Source organism: Mustela nigripes, chromosome 13, assembly GCF_022355385.1.
Source record: "Mustela nigripes isolate SB6536 chromosome 13, MUSNIG.SB6536, whole genome shotgun sequence".
NCBI classification, from domain to species: domain Eukaryota; kingdom Metazoa; phylum Chordata; class Mammalia; order Carnivora; family Mustelidae; genus Mustela; species Mustela nigripes.
In genome coordinates, this window is record NC_081569.1 from 116974927 (window position 1) to 116996955 (window position 22029).

The window sequence follows — 22029 nt, forward strand, 5'->3', positions numbered from 1 at the left end:
TTTTTTTATTTCTTCCATTGGGATTTTATTCACTCTATGTCCCCTGAGTCGGAAGGACTTTCCTCCCATCAGGTAGCATTCGCATTCTGCTGAGTAAAGGGTGGGCTTGGCTCTAGAGAGCGGAGATGCAGGGAGATCGTGTGTGAGTTCTAGGTGGACTCTGGCATAGAGAGCACAGAAGCCTGGGCACTGCCTTCCTCCGGCCTTGGAGGGGCCCCGTCATGTCTGCAGCCTGCGCCCCCAGGACCCCCAGACCGGGGGATGGCACTGTACCTGACACACTGATCCTGCCAGAGTGGGCATTGGCAGTCACTAACGCTCCTCTTCCGCCAGCGCCAGTGGTGGGGGGCATGAAAACTGGTCTTGGAGAAACACGAGCCTTTGTCTTGCAGGGTGGATGGCAGAGAGATCCATGCCACGATTCCCGAGACCGGCTTGGCTCATCGGATCAGAGCCCTGTTTGAAAGCACGTTGCAGAGTGACCATGGCCGCCTGTGCCCTTTGCTGTGGAGAATGTATTTGAACTTTTTGGTAAGAAAATGTTTAGCGTTTCTGTTTTTCTGTAGAGTTCTGTTGCTTCCTCCGTGTAGGGGAGAATGTGCATAATGACCACCGGCCAGGAAAGCTGGTAGGGCCTACTTTTCCCCCACACCTTGTCAGCCTCGATGAACCCATCCAAGGATCCTGGTGGAGTCATGTCAGGTCGCTCTGGACATTGTGGGGGGGGGAATGCAGGCTGCATCGCTCCTGGGGGCTTTGGCAGAGTGATGGGAATGGAATCATCGCTGGGTGGTTCGCAGTGGAACCTCGTGCGGCTCTCTCAGGGTTGACTTCCTCAAGTAACAACTTGGAAGTGGCCTAAGAGCTTTCATTAGAAAGAGACCTTCATTCTCTCTCATCTGTTCATAAGAATTCCCAGGTTCTGATTCTGCTCTGTCGTTAAAGTAAGATTCACCCTAGAATGTAAATTTGACAATGGGTCTTTCTCTCCTCTTGACAGAGGAGCTTGTTTTCACTCAGAGATGCCATCTGATCGTGTTACTCTGCGTGTGGAGGCTGGAAGGTGCTTCCTGGGCCTCGTGGAGTCTGTGGGTTGACTTTGCCTTTCATTAAGGACCTGGCGTTGGGATGGATAAATCCATCCCATGCACTTCCTGGAATTTATCTGCCAAGTCGCGTGGTTTTTTGGAAATGTAGTCTCCTAGGCCACTCGAGTGTTTCCACTAAAGGCTAGTGAATCCCATCCAAGGGATCGCTGATGAATGCTGTACTTTTCAGAAGCCGGGAGTGACCTTCCTCGTCTCTCTGCTTATTTCCACTGGATAAATTCTCAAGGCAGTCAAAGAATTTGAACTTTTCCAATAGAAGCATGACAGAGTTGGGTATCAAGGGATGTGGAGAAAGTAAGCTATGGGTAGGAGCACTTGGGCCTTCCCCATCTTAGACTTCAGACTTCGGTTTGGTGGGCTTCCTCTGAGCGGCGAGGAGGACACGGGATGTCCGGACAGCAGCTTACAGGCACGCTGAGGACGAGGAGGCACAACCTTGCTGGCTGAAGTCGGTATCGAGTTGAACTAATCCAAAAGTCTGTGTGGTTTTTGTTTTTTTAATATGTAAGATTTTATTTATTTATTTGTCAGAGAACAAGCAGGGGGAGCGGCAGGCAGAGGGAGACAGAGAAGCAGGTTCCCAGCTGAGCAGAGCCTGATGGGGGGCTCGATCCCAGGCCCCTGGGATCACGACCCGAACTGAAGGCAGATGCTTAACCGAGCCTAGGCCTTCTCCAGTGGCTGATGGAGGGAATCTGGGAGTGGTTTGCATTCGAGTCCCGCTAACTGATGTAGCTGAATTTGCTGGGTTCCGGGTTATCAGTGAGCCCCACAGATACAGTGCCTAAGAATGGACAGTCGTGCAATTTTTCCTTCTTTCAAGAACAAGAAAACAGTGTCCTAAGTTTATGAGAGGATATTGAACTATTCTGGTGTGTGAAGGAAGGCCAGCTGGTACTGGTTCCTTGCGTGTGAATTCAGAGAAGTCCAGTTTTGGGAGGCCTGGAGGGGAGGAAAGGCAGGCGTCCCTGGGCTCAGCGGCTGGCTCTGGGGGTGGCGGAGTCCTGTTGTCCCAGGTGCTGACTATGGTCCAAGTTAGTCTGTTTCTGCGGGGCTTAACCTGAGGGAACTGAAAAGGAAGGGCAGCCGTCCCTGGTGGACAGAGAGCCTGAGCCACAGTCTCGAGATGCGTCCCCCAGGTTCTGCGAGTCAGTCCCGTGCCAGAGGCCATGCACCAGCCACCTGGTAGAAGAGCCAGCGGCACCTAGAAGGCTCTCCCTATAGGAATGGGAGCCTGGAGGAGGTGGGTGGGCTGTCAGACTGAAATTCCTGACCAGGAGTTTATTTTTATTAGTTAGGTGCTGACTCGGTGATGCTGGTTGTCTCATTCCTCTAAGGTTTTAGAAAATGGCAAGTGTTACGACAGACATTGTGTGTGTGTAAAGTCATCAGCCTCGTCTCACACACACGGCCTCGCTCTAGGCACCGTTCTGACACAAGGCACTGTGGTCCCCAGTGGAGGAGGAGGTAGACTGGTCAGAAATCAGAGGGCCCAGTCTCCTCTGGGTCCATCGGTGCAGGGGAAACACCGCACAGCAATGGCCCCGAGAGTGCCCTGTGGCACCTGGACCCCTGCCCAGTAGCCACTGTGACGGTGCCAGCTGTCCCCCTCCCTGGGCTGGCTGCCCCCCCCCCCCCCGCTGAGCCCCCATGCAGATCAGGACAGGGTGGTTTCTGTGGCCTTACGCTCTCTGCCTCAGTTAATCCTTTAATTCTCCTCTCTGCCTCAGGTTTCCTTGGGAAACAAAGAAAGGAGCAAAGGCGTGTTCTACAAAGCTCTTCAGAATTGTCCTTGGGCAAAGGTAAGTCCCAGAGATCATGAGACCTGCACATGCCCAGTGCCCATCCAGCCTTGGGGCCCACTCATCCCCATCCCTAGGGACAGGGCACATCCTGGACCACGTCATAGGGAGCATATCCCCAGTGGAGGCTTGGCTGAGGGGCACGTGTGAACGCCCTGTGCTGGGGCTGGTGTTTCATGGGAGCCTGGCTGCAGGCAGGGGGTTTCCATCGTCTGGCGGGGTTCAGCCCAGGTGCTCAGCGTGGGGGCCTGTGGCCCAAGTCTGCCTTACCGAGCCTGGTCAGGTGGCATGTGGGGACTGTCCTGTCCACCAAGCCCAGCCCCACTTTAGAGAAAGAAGGCCTTGCTCGGGTCCACTTACTTTCAGCCCCAACTTTGTGAGTTCCATGTCCTTCTGGAACCCAGTCCCCAGGCACTGCCAAGTCCAGACGGCGATGGGGAGGGCAGGCTGGCTAGCGTGGGACTCCTTCCCTAGGCGCTGTACCTGGATGCCGTGGAGCACTTCCCCGAAGAGATGCAGGAGGTCCTGGACCTGATGACGGAGAAGGAGCTCCGGGTGCGCCTGCCCCTGGAGGAGCTGGCGCTTCTGCTGGAGGACTAGAGACCGGGAGGGAATGGGCCCTGCCTTCCAGGCCTCGTCGCCTGCCCTGCCGGAGCTGGGATGCACGAGATTGGGGATGCCTGGGTGCGTGTGTTCCGGGAGCTCTGCTTTTGAAGTCTAGCTTTCTTAGTACTTTGTACCTGGGTCATCAGTTTCTTATCTCTTGCACATTTTTTTGGATGTGCAAATGACACAGAAGCTGTTGTTCACACATTACATGTGTGAATATGTAGATAAGAATCACACCTAGTGATAAGGAAACCTCTCGTGGTTGGCGTATGTGAGTTTGTGCTCTTCCTCTGCTCCCCGCCCAGCCCCCCCAGAGCGTGTACGCCCCCTTGGTTGGCATTCTTGGGGGTCCTGCCAGGGTTTCTGGGTCTTGCAGTCATGACAGGAAAGGTCTGGGGACTCTGGAACCTCTTCCCCAGGCTGGTTAGCAGGAGAGCAGATTTTGCCCTTCTCTTCAGGCCAGTCAGTGGAGTCATTTAAAACTTGGTGTTCCGGCCTGTATCAAGTGCATTGAGTTCCTCAGGGTCCCTAAGCTCTTCTCGATGCCTCCCAGCTGTGACCCGCAGCACCACCTGGGCGCCTGGCAGAGATGCAGCCTTGCGGGCCCACCTCAGCCCTTCTGGGTCCCGCTGCACTTGAATGGGACCCCTGGAGACCTACGAGCACCCACGTGTGGAAGGAACCCCTACAGCAGGAAGCACACGGGCAGCCACGTGAGCGGAGTGCAGAATGGAGCCTGCGGCTTCCTACCAGACCACCCCCTGCCCCTGCCCGTGAGATGGTCGTGGCAGCCGTCATCCGGGTGCAGACAGAGGCCAGTAGGTGTTTGGGGGTTAGGAATGGACATCTCTACGTTCAGACCACTTTCTTCTTGTAAAGCACATGCCCACAGTTATTAACTGTTAATATTTAACTGGGAGGAAACTGCTTTATCTTCTCTGACCTCTGCTCTTAAAAAAACCAAAACCCTGATGCCTAGAATTGCTGAAGTTGTCATTCATTGTCATCCCATCCAGAAAAAACAGTGTTGTGGAACAGAAATTTGGGCTAGAAAGAGCTGGAAAAGAAGGGTGACAAGTCAGAGCCCCTGAGGAAGGTGGCTGGCCAGCCAGCCAAGTGGACACTTACGTTGCCGGGCTTGGACACATGTGCTTGGACACGGACCTGCTCTGAAAGGAGAGAAGGGCAAGACAGACAGGGAAGAGGAAGCTTTGATATGGTTTTGAGCATCCTGGAGAGAGATGAGGTTTCGGAACCTGAGAACAACCTGGGTGGCGAGCGGCAGACGTCAGCCCGGGCCTGTGGATATTCCTAGTAGGAACACTACGGCTGCTTTCCTGCCTGAGTGCTGAGAAACCCGCAGGCTCCACAGACCTTCCAATACGGAAAGATGTTTCCTTCCAAAGCCACAGCCACACTCTTCCACTGCAGAGACCGCTGGCTCTGTGTCACGTCCTCCCACTAGCTGCTGTCCAGCTCTGCCACCGGCTCTGGGCACGTGAGGCAGGGCCAGAGGTGCTGAAAGCCCCCCTACTGCCCAGGTCCCCCTGCTTATTGCTGCTGAGCGCCGGGTGTGGAGGTTCCAGAAACGAGTGTGAGAAGGAGCACGCTTTATTGGAGACAGAGCACTGCATGGGACCAACAGGTGAAGGCGGCCTGGGGGGCATCCTACACGCTCAAAAAAGTACACAAGGAGGTTCTGCTAGTAAGAAAGATCAACTGGAACATGGGTTCCTCTGGGCAACTTCCCCAAACTCATCCCTTCAAGGGGTCAGAACAACCCTGACCACTTCCTTGAAGGCAGCTGTGGTCTGCTAGAGATATAGTCCCTCAGGGGTGCCTTCTTGTTTTTTATAAAGAACATTTTCTTTAGATTTCTTGAAGTCTTCATTTGTTACTTTCATTCTGCGTTCTCTCAAGGCCATCAGACCAGCTTCTGTACAGATTGCCTGTAAGAACGAACAGTATGTTCAGAAAGGGAAATACTTTTTACTTGTGCTCTATCAATTCAGGAGCTGCTTGAAATCGGGTGTAAGACGCTTAGACTAAAGAAACTGCTTAAACCGTTTGGGAAAAGAGTAGATCTTTTCAATGTTTTACACATTCTAATTACTTTCTCAGGGTCTGAGGTGGCTTTGAGGAGGAGGAGGCCTGGCTCAGGTTCTAACCAGCAGGATGGCCCAATGGGGAAGTTCTCTGCTCCACTTGTTACAGGAGCCACGTTCCTTCCTGGGCACCAGATGCAACTACACCAGGACACTAGCAGCAACAGAGAATCCATCCAGTTCATTTACCCACAGTCCAAAGAGAACACGTATCATGTATTCTGGCTCGCTGTCTCAGGACAGCATTTACTGTGATTTATTTCCTTAGTCATCACTTGCCAAAAGCAAAACAAAAAACCCATTCAACATGATGTGACAGAAACACAATCCTGGCATTGAAGTTTTTATCTGGTTATGGCCCTCAGGATATTTCAGATGGTTCAGCAGAAAAGAAAGTGTATTTGTGAACAAGATAAAGTATAGCACTAAAACGGTAACATTGGATAAATCAAGGTGATGGGTATACTAGTACTTACTAATGTTGCAACTTTTCTGAAGACTTCAAATTTTTCAAAATACAAAGTTGGTACAAAATTTTAATATAATTTCCATTTTAAAAAGAGCTTTTTATTCACCAACACAGACACTAACCTAGTTCTTTAGAGACCAAGGATACACAGCTCAGTGCAGGCAGCAGTGTGAAAAGGCCCCACATGTGCCGTCCTGCCCTGACCATGGTACTTAGACCTGACAAAAACCCAGATCCTCAGCTAAAGAGCAGGCTGGACCCAGATCTGGTGCTGCCAGCCTCCTCCCACCCCTGCCCCATGAAACTGAGAGGTATGACCCAGCCCAGGTTCTCACCTTGATATCAGCACCCGAGAGGTCATCTTTAGCCATGATCAAGTCGTCCAGGGTCACATCATCGGCCAGCGTCATCCTGCTTGTGTGGATTTGAAAGATGCGCTTCTTAGTCTTCTCATCGGGCAGGGGGAACTCAATCTTCCTGTCGATGCGACCTGTGGGTAGAAAAGGTTTCCAGTCACATCGCTGCACAGCCCCCAGGTGTGGCTCCAGCTCAGGAAGAGTCTGAGCCGTGTCCTCACTCACGCTGTTTCAGTCAGACAGCACCCTGTGTGTGTGTGTGTGTGGGGGGGGGGGTCCAAATCCCGAAAGGTGAACATCCCTCTTGTAGTCGTAAATGTCGGCATTTGAATTCATCCAATCTGAAAGAGATCCGCTCTGCTGGGGTACCCTTAGAAATAAAGAAAGGGCTCCTGAATGACCTACGTAGTGAAAAAGGACAGATTGTGTTAAAAAGCATAAACAAATTAGCCACTGCTGCATCCTGGTGGGACCTGAATGTAAAAAAATGAACCTGAGTTAACATATGAATTATTTTCAGAGAAAATATCCATTATGGGAAAGAAAAGATCACAATTTAAGATTAGAAGGGCTACACCCACTGCATCACGTCCTTCCTTAACCACAACCTCAGGGGATGAGGTCTTTAGTAAGTTACTCTGCATTTCACGTGTTTGCCTTGATACTTATCTTTTTTTTTTAAAGGTTTTATTTATTTGACAGATCACAAGTAGACAGAGAGGCAGGCGGGGGCAGGGGGAGAAGCAGGCTCCCCGCTGAGCAGAGAGCCTGACGCAGGGCCTCATCCCAGGACCCTGAGACCATGACCTGAGCTGAAGGCAGAGGCTCAAACCACTGAGCCACCCAGGCGCCCTGATAACACATTGTTCTTAAATCCCCTGCTCATGCACTTAAACGGTCATCCATAGACACAACAGCTATCCCTGGTAGAACAAGCAAACTGACCTGGTCTGATAAGAGCTGGATCCAAAGTCTCTATTCGGTTTGTGGCCATGATAACTTTCACGTCACCCCTCGAATCAAATCCATCCAACTGGTTCAGCAGCTCCAGCATTGTTCGTTGAATTTCTCTCTCACCACCAGAATTTGAGTCATACCTTTGAAAAAGAAGAGAAGGCGTGAAAACCTAACTGATCTGCTGAAGGATAACTCAGACGTCCTCAATTCTAGCGACAAAATCACGCCCTCCCATCATGTTGTTTAAATTGTAGAAGTTTTATGCCTGAGATTTTATCATTAATTCAGTCTCCGTGTGCCTGAAGTCCAGATGATGCCTGGCTCCGAGCAGATGCTCGGGACACTGCTCTGGACTAATCTCCAGGCAGTCACAACTGCATGACTGTTACCTGGCACCTGGGAGAGCAGAGCCTAAAGCATCCAGAGTACCATGGGACGGTAGGAACTATGGCAAACCCATGGGCAGGCCATCCAGGGGGTACTCAATGATCGTTCTCAGAGAAGAGCTCTGGGGCTTTTATCTCTGCTCAACACAGAAAGAGAAATGTACCTTTTTGTTCCAATGGCATCAATTTCATCAATAAACACAATGGATGGTGCGTGTTCTTCTGCAACTCGAAACAGTTCCCGAACGAGTTTGGGCCCGTCACCTAGGTACTTCTGAATAAGTTCCGAGCCAACCACTCTCAAGAAAGTGGCTGAGGTTTGGTTTGCTACTGCTTTGGCTAATAAGGTTTTACCTATTTTAGATTTAAAAAGAGAAAGGAAAAAAAATCCTTAATTGCTATTTTAACTTAAAAACTCTGTCAATTAAATGGGCATCAGAAATGGGCAGATCCTGGGGCACCTGGGTGGCTCAGTGGGTTAAGCCTCTGCCTTGGGCTCAGGTCATGATCCCGGAGTCCTGGGATCGAGTCCCGTGTCAGGCTCTCTGCTCAGCAGGGGGCCTGCTTCCCTCTCTCTCCCTCTGCCTACTTGTGATCTCTCTCTGTCAAATAAATAAATAAAATCTTTAAAAGAAAAAAAAAGAAATGGGCAGATCTCTAAAAGGTATGCCCCCATTCCAGGGTCTTAACATTCTGCACTCCGAGGCAGGTAAGAGGAAATTGAGAAAAACCTAAATAATGTTTTGATTATTTTTAACTATCTTCCTCATTCTTCATTACAATGTCAGAAAGTACATTTTACTGGGATATTCAAAGGTGTATAGATTATTAACCTAACTCATGCAACCAGGGTTAGAGATCCAAACTCAACTCCTGTGAAACTATTCGTGATGAGAAATGGCCTGCAAACCCTAGGTCTGACCTAAGGAACCTGACCTGGAGTACCAGGCCTACAATCCCTGGGGCTGTGTTGGGTGGGCCTGCCCGGTGCTCAGCTGAGATAGGACCAGCTCCTGGGAAGCCCATAACAGAGAACTGCTGAAAGCTCTAGAGACGTCTCAGTCTCTGGTGTGCCCTTGTGAGGATCGTTCCTCTCAGGGACAATTTCAGACATTTCCAATTCTCCATTCCTTGATTTTTTTTTTTTTTTTTAAGATTTTATTTATTTGTTGGAGAGTGAGTGAGCGCACAAGCAGGCAGAGGGGGAGAGAGAAGCAGGCTCCCTGCTGAGCTAGGAGCCCAACGCGGGACTTGATCCCAGGACCCTGGGATCATGACCTGAGTCAAAGGCAGCGGCTTAACCCACTGAGCCACCCAGGTGTCCCATTCCTTGATATTTCTATTTCAGGTCAAAAACAACAGCTGTGGCAGCCACCCTGTGAACTTTAGGGCTGGAAGACTACTTGGCCCCTTTGATGGTGAGGACATGGGCACAGGGCCAAGCCGTGGTGTCAGGACACTGGCAGCTAGAGGCTGAGCCAGTGAAGGACCAGGCTTAGGCCTGCAGAGGGGCAGGGGGAGGCTGCTGGCAAGTGACACAGGCTTAGTTCAAGTGGGAAGGGGGACAAGGCACTAAGCTTGAGAATAAGACGTGGTGACGATATCTTTTTGGCCAGACAGGCGGAGGGGCAGGTGTGAGGGCTTAGAAGCATGGACTTCTCCCTGAGTACCAGTGAAGGATGGTGGATGGAAGACAAAAAGGAGCGCCTAAGCAGATGGCCTCTGACCCTCCAGAGACAGCCTCAGCCAGCTGCTGGGTCCCTTCGGTGGCCAGCGGGATAACCAAGCCAGGCTCTTCCCCTCCTGACGGCCTGCCACCCTGTGCTCCAGCCCAGCCCTTCACGTCGGCCCCTGGCAGTGCAAGTGCACTGAAGGTGGCCCACAGTTGCAGGTCAGGCGGCCTGCCTTCCAGCTCCAGCCCCACTACTTGCTCAACTCCCAGGGCTCCCACGGCCCCAGGCTAGTCACCGGCCTGAGTTTCCTGCACTGTAAGATGATGAGCTGCAACAGCTCCGCCCCTCTGAGCTCAGTTGTCTCCTGGTGCCTCCACTGTGGGCAGCCCCCAGTGACCCCTTCAAAGAACTGTGCTTCCTCTGCAACTTCCACGGCACTGAACTGCTAATTCCCGGACTGTAAAACTTACTCAGGCCAGCTAGTTGCATAATGAACCAAATACATATCTGTATACGCATCTATTCATCCAATATTCTATTCACTCAGTACAGTGGACCAGACAGTGAACCCAATCTGAACTGCACAGAACAGCTTTTAAATCTGTGGTTTCCCACCATGGCTCTGATACATGGACCTGGCCACACTCCAGATGAACAGGTCAGAATTTTCAGGGATGGGACCATCACTATTTTTTAAAGCTCCAGGGTGATTCCAACGTACAGCCAAGCTTAAGCATCCCAGTTTATTTTGTTTTATAAACTCTTTTTTTAAAAAAGATTTTATTTATTTGACAGAAATCACAAGTAGGCAGAGAGGCAGGCAGAGAGAGAGGGGGAAGCAGGCTCCCCGCTGAGCAGAGAGCCTGATGTAGGGCTTGATCCCAGGACCCTGAGATCATGACCTGAGCCGAAGACAGAGGCTTTAACCCACTGAGCCACCCAGGCGCTCCTTATAAACTTTAATAGATTCACATTACTCTTATGAATACTTTAAAGTTTTATGTTTTATAGCACATAAATCTAATATATTTGAGTGCAGAGAGGAGTTCTATGAAACTGTAAATGCATTCACACTGAGCAGGCATTTTTGGAGGGGGAGGGTTTCCCTACCGTGCTTATTTTTGTTGCAATTCCTACTGTTGTTTTTAATACATTAAATCTGTTAAGTCTACAATTTTAAAACTAAAGTAATTCAGTTTTTTAGCATCACCTATACAGATAAAAATACTTTTATGTAATATGTATATTTCCATATTTACTCAGAAAATGCACAAAATGTTTAGAAAACCTTGTTTCAAACTAAGGAGTTGTGGCATCCTTACTCAAGAATTAAATGATTATAACAAACTAATGCTACAGCTCAAGAGATTAGCTCAGTGCCCTGAAAGTGTCAAACCCAGAGCATACATACCTGTGCCAGGTGGACCATAGAGAATGACCCCCTTCGGGGGCTTTATACCCATCTCTTCATAATACTCAGGATGAGTGAGAGGAAGCTCCACAGATTCCTATAGAAAACAAATGAATACTTGGTAAAAATGAAATGCTTTCTCACTGAAATTATCAGATCCACGAATTGGCATTCTGAATATATCCCACTTTCAACAAGAAGCTAAAATGTCACTTAGTCTTGTTAGAGACCGTGTGCCTGACTTTTGTCTAGCAGCAGAGACAGATGGAAGACGACACCTGTCCTCACTGAGTTCCCCTTCCTACTGCGTCCAGTTTCCCTCTCACTTTCTCACAGAAGTCAACCTGGAGCAAAATTCAAGCTCTTCCAGAGCAAAAGGAACTTAAAGTGAAAATACACTGTTTTCAGTTAAACCACAGACAAGATTTTCTAGCAAGATTTTCTGATTCCTGTTATACCAATGGACATAATGGCTACTTCCCAGACATCTCCGAGGTCACCAGTTGTGACTGGTGACAGCTCTACATGACCCCCCTACAGATGAGATGGGTGGCTCCCAGCCAACCTGAACGACCACTTCCCTTCACCCCACTCACACTACCCCACACATCACTGGAGGTTTCCAGACAGCCACAGCTGAAGTCAACACAAACGGAAACATTAGATATCCACCCAGATAACCATGGCACATTGCATGTAAGAAGGATGAAGCTGCAGCTGCTGCAGGAACAATCATACAACTTGTTGTTCCTATTACGTAACTCAGGATTAACAAATAAAATACTCCACAACTGGCAAGCTTTGAGTCACACTGGTTTGATCACTAAGGAAAACACAAAACATACACAATAACTCTATCTCTAAATAAGATAGTTAAATATAAAATTGAAAATCTAGAAACCCAAATCTGATTCTTAGATTTACCTTAATTTCCTGGATTTGGTTGTCCAACCCCCCAATATCAGCATAGGTTTCCTGGGGCGCCTTTTCTACCTTCATCACTGTGACCAAGGGATCTGTGTCGTCCATAAGCACCCCTATGACGGCATGCACCTGAGAGAGAACATTAAGTTAATGCAGAAACATGAGGTTCACATAATCCACTCACAGCAAAGCAACGCCGACCACCGAGCAGCGCCAATGGACAGATCTGAGAGGAAGGAGAAAGCACTCCTAGGGGCTTAGAGACCATCAACTTGCCTTGTGGTTGAGCAGGACGGAGCAGCCGGGTTCCAGCAGATCCTTGTCTACAAAGGAAAGAATGCTGACGTAGTGTTCGGAGCCCACAGATGTAGACACGATGGCGTGATTGTCATCAATGATCTCCTCCAAGGTTCCTACTGACATTGGGGTCCCTCTCAGGTCATCCACCTTAGACCTTTCCTCCTGTTTAAGAGTATGCCATCAAGGAAAAGCAGATTAGACCTAAAAAGCAGACAAGGCTGATAGTTTTACTAGATTTACTAAATTTTACTACATTTACAAAGCAGGTAATGCTTTTAAAAGGCAGCCAGTCTAAATGGGTCAACTACTTGAATTTCATTTACTCACTGAATTCTAGTTAGTACCGAAACAATTTGTAAAACAAAAGTTACAGTAATTTCTGAATTACCTCTTGCTTTTCTTCTAAAGGCTTCATTTGTTCCTGATTTCTAATGAATTCTTCCTCCATGAGAAGATAGTCTTTAATTCTCTCTAACTTCAATAATTTTAACCGGCACTGAGTATGGGGTGTCACTGTAATTACAAAGAAAAGTTTTATTCTATTTGAAGCTTGAAGTTAGCAATTAATTAAGTTCATTCTTAAGGAAAAAATGTTAAGACTTAAAATAAGCTTATTTTTGTTGAACAGGCTGAAAAATTCAAGTCCTGGTGACCCTAGATGCTAAAAGAAAAGGGACTCTGGCAGTTGTAAGCAAGCAGATAAAAACAGGGATGACGTCTGAATGACATCTGCTACATGAACTCAAAAAGAAAGAACTCAACAACCTCAGAGATCATTTACTTTGGTTTTTTATTTCCCATCTGTGTTTATAAAAATAGGTACAAGTGCTGTCCAGTCAGAATACATTGCTGCAGGCGAGCTGAGGAACACCCACCCCCAAGAAGAACTGTGAAATATTAGTGATATTAACATGTGGCAAGCATTCTTTCCATATTCTTTTGTGTTGTTTCTTTTGGCTTAAAGTCTCATGCTACATAAGATTTTAGCATATATAGACAAAAATATCAACTTTTTCTTTTGTGGTTTCTGGGTATCTTCAAGATGTATCTCCTTCCCTAAGGTTAAATATATTCCTGATTTTTCATTTATGTACTTATTTTCGTATCTATAATCCATCTGGCAAAAAGCAAGGAGTCTAATTTCATTTTCTCTCAATAGCAAATAAAGATGCCAGCCATTCTGTTAAACAACTCACTCTCCCCCCACAGAACTCAGTCATCTTTACCATATAGTCATTATCCATGTAACTTGACTGTTTTTGGACTCCTATGCTCTTCTGGCCATCTGATGATCTATTCTTTACCAATACCATATTGATTCATTATGGTAGACTAATGGCATGTTTTTCACTGTCTGGCTCCCTTAATTCTTAACCAAGCAATATTTTAAAAATTATTTCATCTAAGTAGGAAGAGACTTGTTTAGATGGGGGTAGGGGAGGTATGTGAACCGCAGTATAAGAAGGAGCCACCCTTGGGAAAGACTGGGGGAAGAACATTTTTTAAAAGATTTATTTATTTTTAGAGAGAGAGAGCATAGGGGAGGGGGAAGAGGGAGGAGAAGGGCAGAGGGAAAGGGGGGAAAAAGACGCCCCGCTGAGCGCAGAGCCCAACATGGGGCTTGGTCCCATGACCCTGAGATCATGGCCTGACCTGAAATCAAGAGTTGGATGCTTAACTGAATGAACCACCCAGGTGCCCCAAGGGAAGAATATTTTTAAGCAAAAGACAAAAGTCCTAATGTGTGGGTTACCTGGAGTGGCTCAACTGCTTAAGCATCCAACTCTTGATTTTGCTCAGGTCATCTCAGGGTCATGAGACCAAGCCCCAGATTGGGCTCTGCAATGGGCATGGAGCCTGTCTGATTCTCTTTCTGTCCCAATGCTCCGCCCCACCCTGCTTCCACATCCCCACCTGTGCATGTGCACGCACTCTCTCTCAAAAAAAAAAAAAGTCCTAATGTGCGTATGAGTCGAAGAACACAAGGCAGGACTATGTGAACAAGCAAGGAGAACGGCAGGGGCTGAGAATGGAGAGGTGGCCTGCATTAGGTCACCTGGTCTGAAGCTTAGTCTATGTTCAGTACCGTCACTGAAACAGTTTGTTCATGCATCACAAGATGTGAATTCCAACATGTTGGCAGTCCATTTATTCAAGAACAAAACATGTTTCTAAGTTATTCAAGCTCAACCTGAGTTTTCTAACCCAAAACTACACTTTTCATACATTAGAGGAGATACATTAAAGGAAATTAGTGGAATTTCTTAAGCTGTATACGGTTTGTACACAACTCTGCCACACATAAGAACTAGAGCTTCAGCTCCATTTCCTGCCTCCATATTCAAATCCCTAAACTACATACACACAGATGGTTCCCAACGGAATCACGAGATAGCATGGAGGACTATGTCATTACCCAGTGGCAGCTTGCTGGCAGCATCTGGTCCCTTTGTTTTCTTCTTCTTTTTCCCCACCCGAGTTGGTACAGGAGGTTCATATTTCTTTTTCTTGTCCTTGAATTTTTAGAACAGGAAAAACAAAAACCACACAAATTCAAAACACAAACTTCTTTCTTTTGTACCATCATCTATCTCTAGTGGCTGTAATTTTCCTTCTCTTTTAGAATGCTATTAAAAACTGTCCTTTTAAAAATAAAGCTAGTTGGGTGGCTCAGTGAGTTAAGCATCTGACTCTTGGTTTTGGCTCAGGATCATGAGACAGAGCCCCACATCGGGCTCCATGCTCAACGGGGAGTGTTTCTCTCTCTCTCTCCCTCTGCCCCCCCCCCCCCACCGCTCTCTCCCTCAAGTAACTAAAATCTTTAAAAAACAAACTAGGTATTACATTCGTGCAATTTTAATTGGCGAACTTAACTGATCTTTCTTTTTATAATACACAGTGATGGGTTATTCAGTAAGGACTAAAGGTCAGAATTCAGAATTATATGCCAGAAGTTTGGGCTGAAGTAATTTGAGACAATTCTTCACATCTGAAGATATTAAACACTAAATACAGGCAATTTAAACTCTATAATGTTATAGTATACACTTAAAAACCATTAATGCATAACTACTTACTTGACAGGTCAATAATCTTCTCTAAAACATGGAAGTGGGCACTGAATCTGTAGGCCAGGTGGGTAATAACTACAGGATCACTTATTTTGCATTTTCAAAGTCATGAATCCCCAAAGAACTCCTCAGCTGAGATCAAGGGTACGTTCCATGATCTACCTGTATCACAGACCTATCTGGCTTATTTACCTTGTCATCCTTCTTGCCACCTCCAGGGCCATGACCTCCACTCTGACTCTGACCCTGAAAAAAGAAATCAGAAGTATATATTCAGAACATGATCACTTTAAAAGAACATCCTTCTTATTTTCCTGTGATTCTAAGACACCAAGACTTGCCCCTCATTTTAACATTTCTGAACTTAAGGTGTACACCCTGTAGTCAACACATACATTTAGCATGGTAGAATTTCTTTTTTTTTTCCTGAAAAGCTGTTAGTTGCACCTTGCAACTGACTGCATCTTACATCAAGGACAATTCTATTAAGAAACTCATGTAACTTCTGTATCACCATGAGGCTGGGATTCTAAGACCGCCCCTTTTTGAGGGAAAAATAGAGAGTTTAACATTCTTTATTATAAAACTACTTGACTGAGTATATTTCATGAAATTAGGCCATCAGAGTTAAATCATTTTACCTAGTCAACAGTCATTTATCAATCACTTACTCCTTACTGAGATTACACTGAGACCCAGGAGATTTTCCTTTCAGTAGCAACTTATATACCTCCCATCTCTAAAGCCTGGGGCTCTTGGGCAGGTCTTTCTTGCCAACCTGAAAAGCTGAATCACTTTAAGGTATCAAGAATTCAGTGTATTGGAGGCACCTGGGTGGCTCAGTGGGTTAAGCCGCTGCCTTCGGCTCAGGTCATGATCCCAGGGTCCTGGGATCGAGCCCCACATCAGGCTCTCCGCTCAGCAAGGAACCTGCTTTCTCCTCTCTCTCTCTCTGCCTGCCTCTCCGCCTACTTGTGATCTCTGCCTGTCAAATAAATAAATAAAATCTTAAAAAAAAAAAAGAATTCAGTGTATGAATAAGTTCATGGGATTCTGGACTTTAAAACAGACCACTCAGTTACAGGGTAATGCTTAACAGAGAACAGTATCTCAAAAATAATGGCATTTTAAGTAATAATGAACTTACTTGAATAGAAGGACCCCCTCCCCTCAAACTACTTCCACATAAGCACCTCTAAATACATCATGGTTACCAAAGAGTTAGGGTCAAATGTATTTCCCTGCATGCAGGACTCTGTTTATACTAGACATTTTCCTTCACTATCTCATTAATTTCAAACCACTGTCCAAGGTAGGTTCATCATTCCCATTTTCTAGATGAGGAACTGTAACACACCTAAGAACATGGGCTATGGAGTTAGACGCATCCAGGTTTCAATTCTGACTCCAGCACTAATAGGCTATGTGACCTCAGGTAAGTCAGGTCACCTCCCTGAGCCTTGGTGCCCTTAACTGAAAAGTGGGGATCATACTAGCTCCTGTTACTGAAAATGAGGTAATGCTCATAAACCACTCCCCATTTGCATGACTCAAAGTAACTACTAGCAATACGATATTATTGGTGAAAAAGAAATGTTAGGGTCAGGATTTCAATTATCAATCTGGTTACAAAATCTGGGTTCTGAAACCCATCTGGTTTAGTTCATCACACTCTCGTTGATCCCATCTGTTGTTTTTTTTTTTAAGATTTTATTTATTTGAGAGACAGAGATCACAAGTAGGCAGAGAGGCAGGCAGAGAGAGAAAGAGGAGGAAGCAGGCTCCCTGCTGAGCAGAGAGCCCGATGCGGGGCTCGATCCCAGAACTCTGGGATCATGACCCAAGCTGAAGGCAGAAGCTTTAACCCACTGAGCCACCCAGGCACCTCCCCATCTCTGTTTCTATCCTGTACTCTAGCCAGCCTCCCAACTGAGATCCACAACAATTTCTCTCCTCACCAATCCAGCTGTTACCATCTAAAACAAAGAGCTGTTCCTTTCATTCTGCTCAAAAACCTTCAACTGTTCCCTAGCACTTATGGTGTAACAACCAACCTTTTTACAGTGGCATACCTGGTCCTTGCCAAACTGGCTTCGACTGACCTTTCCCACGTTCATCTACCTCACTGGTGACCCTGTAAGTCTGGCCCCACAGGAGGACATTTTCCTGAAAGGGTCCCAAACTTATTCAGGTGTGGGGCATTTTACATTATATTTCTCAGTCTCCAATAACAGTAAGAAATATACCCATTATTAAGGCCTTATATACGGTAAACAGTGTACATTCTCAGAATATCATCTCATTTAATTCTTAGAGACACCATGATGTTGGTACTATCATTACCTCTAGTTTATGGATAAGGAAACCAAGGCCCAGAGATGTTAAGTGACTTGCCTATTACCACAGAGCTTGTCAGAGATGTGGCTGAGAAACACTCAGGTGTACGGACCCCAATAACTGTGTGTTTCTCTACTACATGTCCTCTAGAAAACACTAACAGGGTTTGTGTTATAGCAAAGCCACTTACTGTGTCTCAGTTTTCTCTTTGGTAAAGTGAAGATAATAATTACTACAGGGACTGCTGTGAGAATAAGAAAATGCTGGAAAATACCCTTGCGTTTATTGCAGCACTATTTATAGTAGCCAAGATATGGAAGCAACCTAAGTGTCCACTGATACAATGAAAGGATAAAGATGTGTGTAAATGCACACCAGCACACCAACACAGGGGTATTACTCAGCCATTAAAAAAAAAAAAAAAAAAGATCTCGGGGCACCTGGATGGCTCAGTGGATTAAGGCTTCGCCTTTGGCTCAGGTCATGATCTCACAGTTCTGGGATCGAGCTCCGCATCGGGCTCTCTGCTCAGTGGGGAGCCTGTTTCTCCCTCTCCCTCTGCCTGCCTCTCTGCCTACTTGTGATCTCCCTCTCTCTGTCAAATAAATAAAAATATTAAAAAAAAGAAAAAACAGAGATCACCATCTGTGACACTAATGGACACAGAGGGTATTAAGCTAATTAAAATTAGAGAAAGACAAATACCATATGATTTCACTTATACGTGGAATCAAAAACATAAAAAAAAGCAGAAACAGACCCATGAACGCAGAAAACTGGTGGCCACCAGACAAAAGGGGGTGGGAGATGGGCAAAACAGGTGAAGGGGAGTGGAAGGCGCAGGCTTCCAGGTGTAAAATGTGTAAGTCACGGGATAAAAGGTACCAAGGTACAGCACATACAGGGAATCTCGTCAATAATACTGTGATAGCACTGAAGAGTGTCAGATGGTAGCTACCCTTGGGAGCACGGCATACTACAGACTTGTCCAGTTACTGTGTTGTCCACCTGCAACTAACGTAACGCTGCCTGTCAGCTATACTTCAATAATAAATGCTGGGGCGGGGGGCCTGGGTGGCTCAGTGGGTTAAAGCCTCTGCCTTCGGCTTGGGTCATGATCCCAGGGTCCTGGGATCAAGCCCCGCATCGGGCTCTCTGCTCGGCAGGAAGCCTGCTTACCCCTCATCTCTACCTGCCTCTGCCTACTTGTGATCTCTCTGTCAAATAAATAAAGAAAATCTTTTAAAAAATAATAATAATAATGCTGGAAAAGTACCTGGCACATGCTTAGAACAGCAGCCCAAAGTCCTTATGAGACCTATCCCACTATGTGCCCAGGCGTTTCTGATGTTCGGGATACAGGCTCAACACATTCCCACCTCCGGCCCTTTGCGCTTACTATTCCTTCCGCCCGGACCACGTTTCCCTCAGATGTCTGCATGGGCTGCTCTCTCATTCTGCTTAGGCCTCTGCTGCTCAAATGTCACCTCCTCTGAGGAACTTTTGCTGACAGCCACGACTCCCATCAATGGCCATCCCACTCATCTCTATCCCGCTCCACGTCATATTACATGTCTCTTTTTCGGTTTTGGTTTTTTTTTTTTTTTTTTTCGGCCTTGTAAGTTCCATTTAGACAGAGACTTCACCAGTCACACTCACCTCTTGAGCGCTCAGTGCCTAGAGCAGAGCCTGGCGCCCCCCTCCCCCAATTTGCGGGTGCTCCATGAATACCAGTTTGGTGGACTAACGAATAAATGCTGTTTTTCTTATTCTTAACACACCACAGGAGCGTGCCCTCCGAGCTCCACCTGTCATAGAAGCGTCCGTCTTCAACGCTTCCTCCAAATGCCCCCACTCCGAGCGCTCCTCCATGGCTGCGCTCTCCCCTCCGCAGCTGGAACGAATCCCTCCCTCTCCTCCAGTCGCGCAACCCTTCACCTGAGCGGCTCCCAAAGCACTCGCCTCAGGTGCTTCGGGAGAAACTCCCCCGCGCCGGTCAGCAGGGTCAGGTCGGCGGAGGTGCAAAGCCGGGCGCCCTGACCCGCTCTGCCGTCCCACCGGTCAGCCCGGGGGACCCTTCGCGCCGAGCCCTCTCGTCCGCCCCGGGCCGTGGCGGACCCAAGCACTGTCTCCAGGAGCCTTCGTTCCCCGAGAAGACCGGACCGGTGGGCAGGAGAGCGGGCGGACCGAGTGCCTCGGGCATCCGCCTCGTCCCCACGTCTCGGGCCGCTCAGACCCAGTCGCGCCGCGACCACCAGCTGAAACCCTTAGTCACTCACCATCTTGCTTCGGCCGCTCGAACCACCGCTGCCGGAAGTGCATCCACCAAGGCGGCCGCCAGAAGCGGAAGTTGCCGAGGAACGCTACGGATGCCGACGGGAACCAAATCCCTCTTTACCGGAGTCGCGCTTCCAGGGCTCCTGTGGGTGGGGTGCCGATATAGCTTACCAGCAAAATGTGAATCTTGTGAATATCTCACTTGGAAAAAAAAATTAAGTAGAAGTTATTCGTCTATTGCAAACAATTAGAGACGAGGACCTAGACTGAAAAAGAGCTAAGACAATCGTGAAAATATAAAGCATTTAAAATATGCAAAAATCATCACTGAGAACTTCACTTACTGTTCCAAGAACTGGAATGGGATTTGGAACTGCAAAGTTGACAATTACTTTTGGACCAACATTTAAGCTATGATTTGGTCTCTGGAATAAACGTGATCATCTGAGAGTATTTCCTTGTCTAAGGAGTTAACTAGATGTTTTCTTTTTTCCTTTGGTGATTTGTAACTTGTGATGACGCCAAATGTCTCAAAATAACTAATCTTGCACCTAGTTGGTAAAGTTCATCACTTACTACATCCACCAGGACATTAGAAAGACGGCAAGCATCCCTTTAGCCTCTGGAAACTTCTATAACAGGTACTCGAAACGCTGCATGTTGCTGAACTGGAGAGATGAGTTCATTTTTGGTTTTTGTTTGTTTGTTGTTTTCCCTACTCCTAATTAATCTAATTAGTTGTGAAATGCAAAAAATATTTCACTAATTCACAAAATTATTAAATTAAAATTTTATTAAATTAAGATTTAATATTTTAAAAAATTTAATAATTTTTAAATTTAAATTATTAAATTAGATTAATTAAAATTTAAATTAAAACATTTCACTAATTCATTTGTATCCAACAGGTACAAAATACGGGAAATTACTCTTCTTTTTCATCATCATTAAAATACTGTTATAGGGGCGCCTGGGTGACTCAGTGGGTTAAGCCTCTGCCTTCAGCTCAGGTCATGATACCAGGGTCCTGGGATTGAGCTCCACCTCCCGCTCTCTGCTCAGCAGGAAGTCTGCTTCCCTTCCTTCTCTCTGCCTGCCTCTCTGCCTACTTGTGATCTGTCTCTCCAATAAATAAAATCTAAATAAAATAAAATACTATTATAGAAAGACTTGACGCTGTTGACCTCCACTAGCAAATGTGGTGTCTACATGATACATGAAATGGTATGACAGGTGGGGGGCAGGACAGCTCTCCCTCACGGATGCTGAGAGAAATGCCAGAGCTGGATGGAATGTCTAAGCCAACTGTGGATACCTGAAGAAGTGGAGAGTTCCTGAGGTGGTGGGTGTCACATTCAAACAAACACAGGCTGATAATCAATATGGAAGAAAACCAAAATTCTGAAGGACCTGCATTGAGAAGGGCCTTAATGCACAACAAACTTATCATTTCTTTTCTCCCTGTCACTGGCCCTGCCAATACTCTCCACCCCATTGACAGCCAGCTTTGCAACCCCTACTTTAGCAGCTTCCAACCTCCCCAAGCACCAAGTTCTCCAAACAACCTTTCCATCTCCTTCCTGCTTCCTCTTAGCTACTCATTATGTAGATGAACTAAACTTCTCTACTCTCCTTAGTTTCAGCTATGGTTTACCAATTTCTTGGATTTCTCACAGAAAAGGGGCAGAAGAACTGGGCCCAATCAGGGAATATCCTTTTGCCCTAGAAAAAAAAAGGGTGGACCTGGGAAGGTCATATGGAATGGCCAAATCCCTCAGAAAATTGTGAAGAGTCATATTAGTTAATTTTGTCTTCCTTACATGTAGAAGTAATATTTTTTTTAAAGATTTTATTTATTTATTTGACAGAGAGAAATCACAAGTAGATGGAGAGGCAGGCAGAGAGAGAGAGAGGGAAGCAGGCTCCCCGCCAAGCAGAGAGCCCGATGTGGGACTCGATCCCGGGACCCTGAGATCATGACCTGAGCCGAAGGCAGCGGCTTAACCCACTGAGCCACCCAGGCGCCCCTAGAAGTAATATTTTATAAATAGGCTAGGCTGTGTTTAGAATATCTAGGACTTTAAACACAATATTGAATTTCACAGTGTATATAGTTGCATATGTATTTATACTTTTACTTGTATTTGAGTATGTGTGTATATCTATTCCCTTCTCTTTCTCTCTATACCCCCACAAACACACACATGCATTGATGCCCTAAAGTTATCCCAAATCAAACTTAG

General features: G+C 46.7%; 2 protein-coding genes across 4 annotated transcripts in view; one reads left to right on the forward strand and one right to left on the reverse strand.

The window, feature by feature from the left end:
• Positions 1–10794, forward strand: part of NRDE2 (NRDE-2, necessary for RNA interference, domain containing) — a 53836-nt gene extending 43042 nt beyond the window's left edge. For 2 of the 3 annotated variants that reach the window (XM_059373531.1, XM_059373532.1), the window contains 3 exons: positions 393–531; positions 2840–2911; positions 3386–5397. In XM_059373531.1, coding sequence (XP_059229514.1) covers positions 393–531; positions 2840–2911; positions 3386–3511 — 337 coding nt within the window. In that variant the 3' untranslated portion in view covers positions 3512–5397. Of the gene's footprint in view, positions 1–392; positions 532–2839; positions 2912–3385; positions 5398–9141 lie in introns of those variants that run through there. The other variant, XR_009399173.1, reaches the window with a different exon arrangement.
• PSMC1 (proteasome 26S subunit, ATPase 1) lies at positions 5114–19855 on the reverse strand. The gene is made up of 11 exons (XM_059373533.1): positions 19789–19855; positions 15365–15418; positions 14518–14614; positions 12490–12614; positions 12078–12263; positions 11802–11930; positions 10878–10974; positions 7958–8147; positions 7396–7547; positions 6430–6584; positions 5114–5469 (listed from the first exon to the last, which is right to left on the reverse strand). Exons 1-11 carry the CDS (start codon positions 19789–19791, stop codon positions 5335–5337), a joined length of 1323 nt encoding a protein of 440 aa, XP_059229516.1. The 5' UTR covers positions 19792–19855; the 3' UTR covers positions 5114–5334.
• Between the last annotated feature and the right edge of the window lie 2174 nt (positions 19856–22029).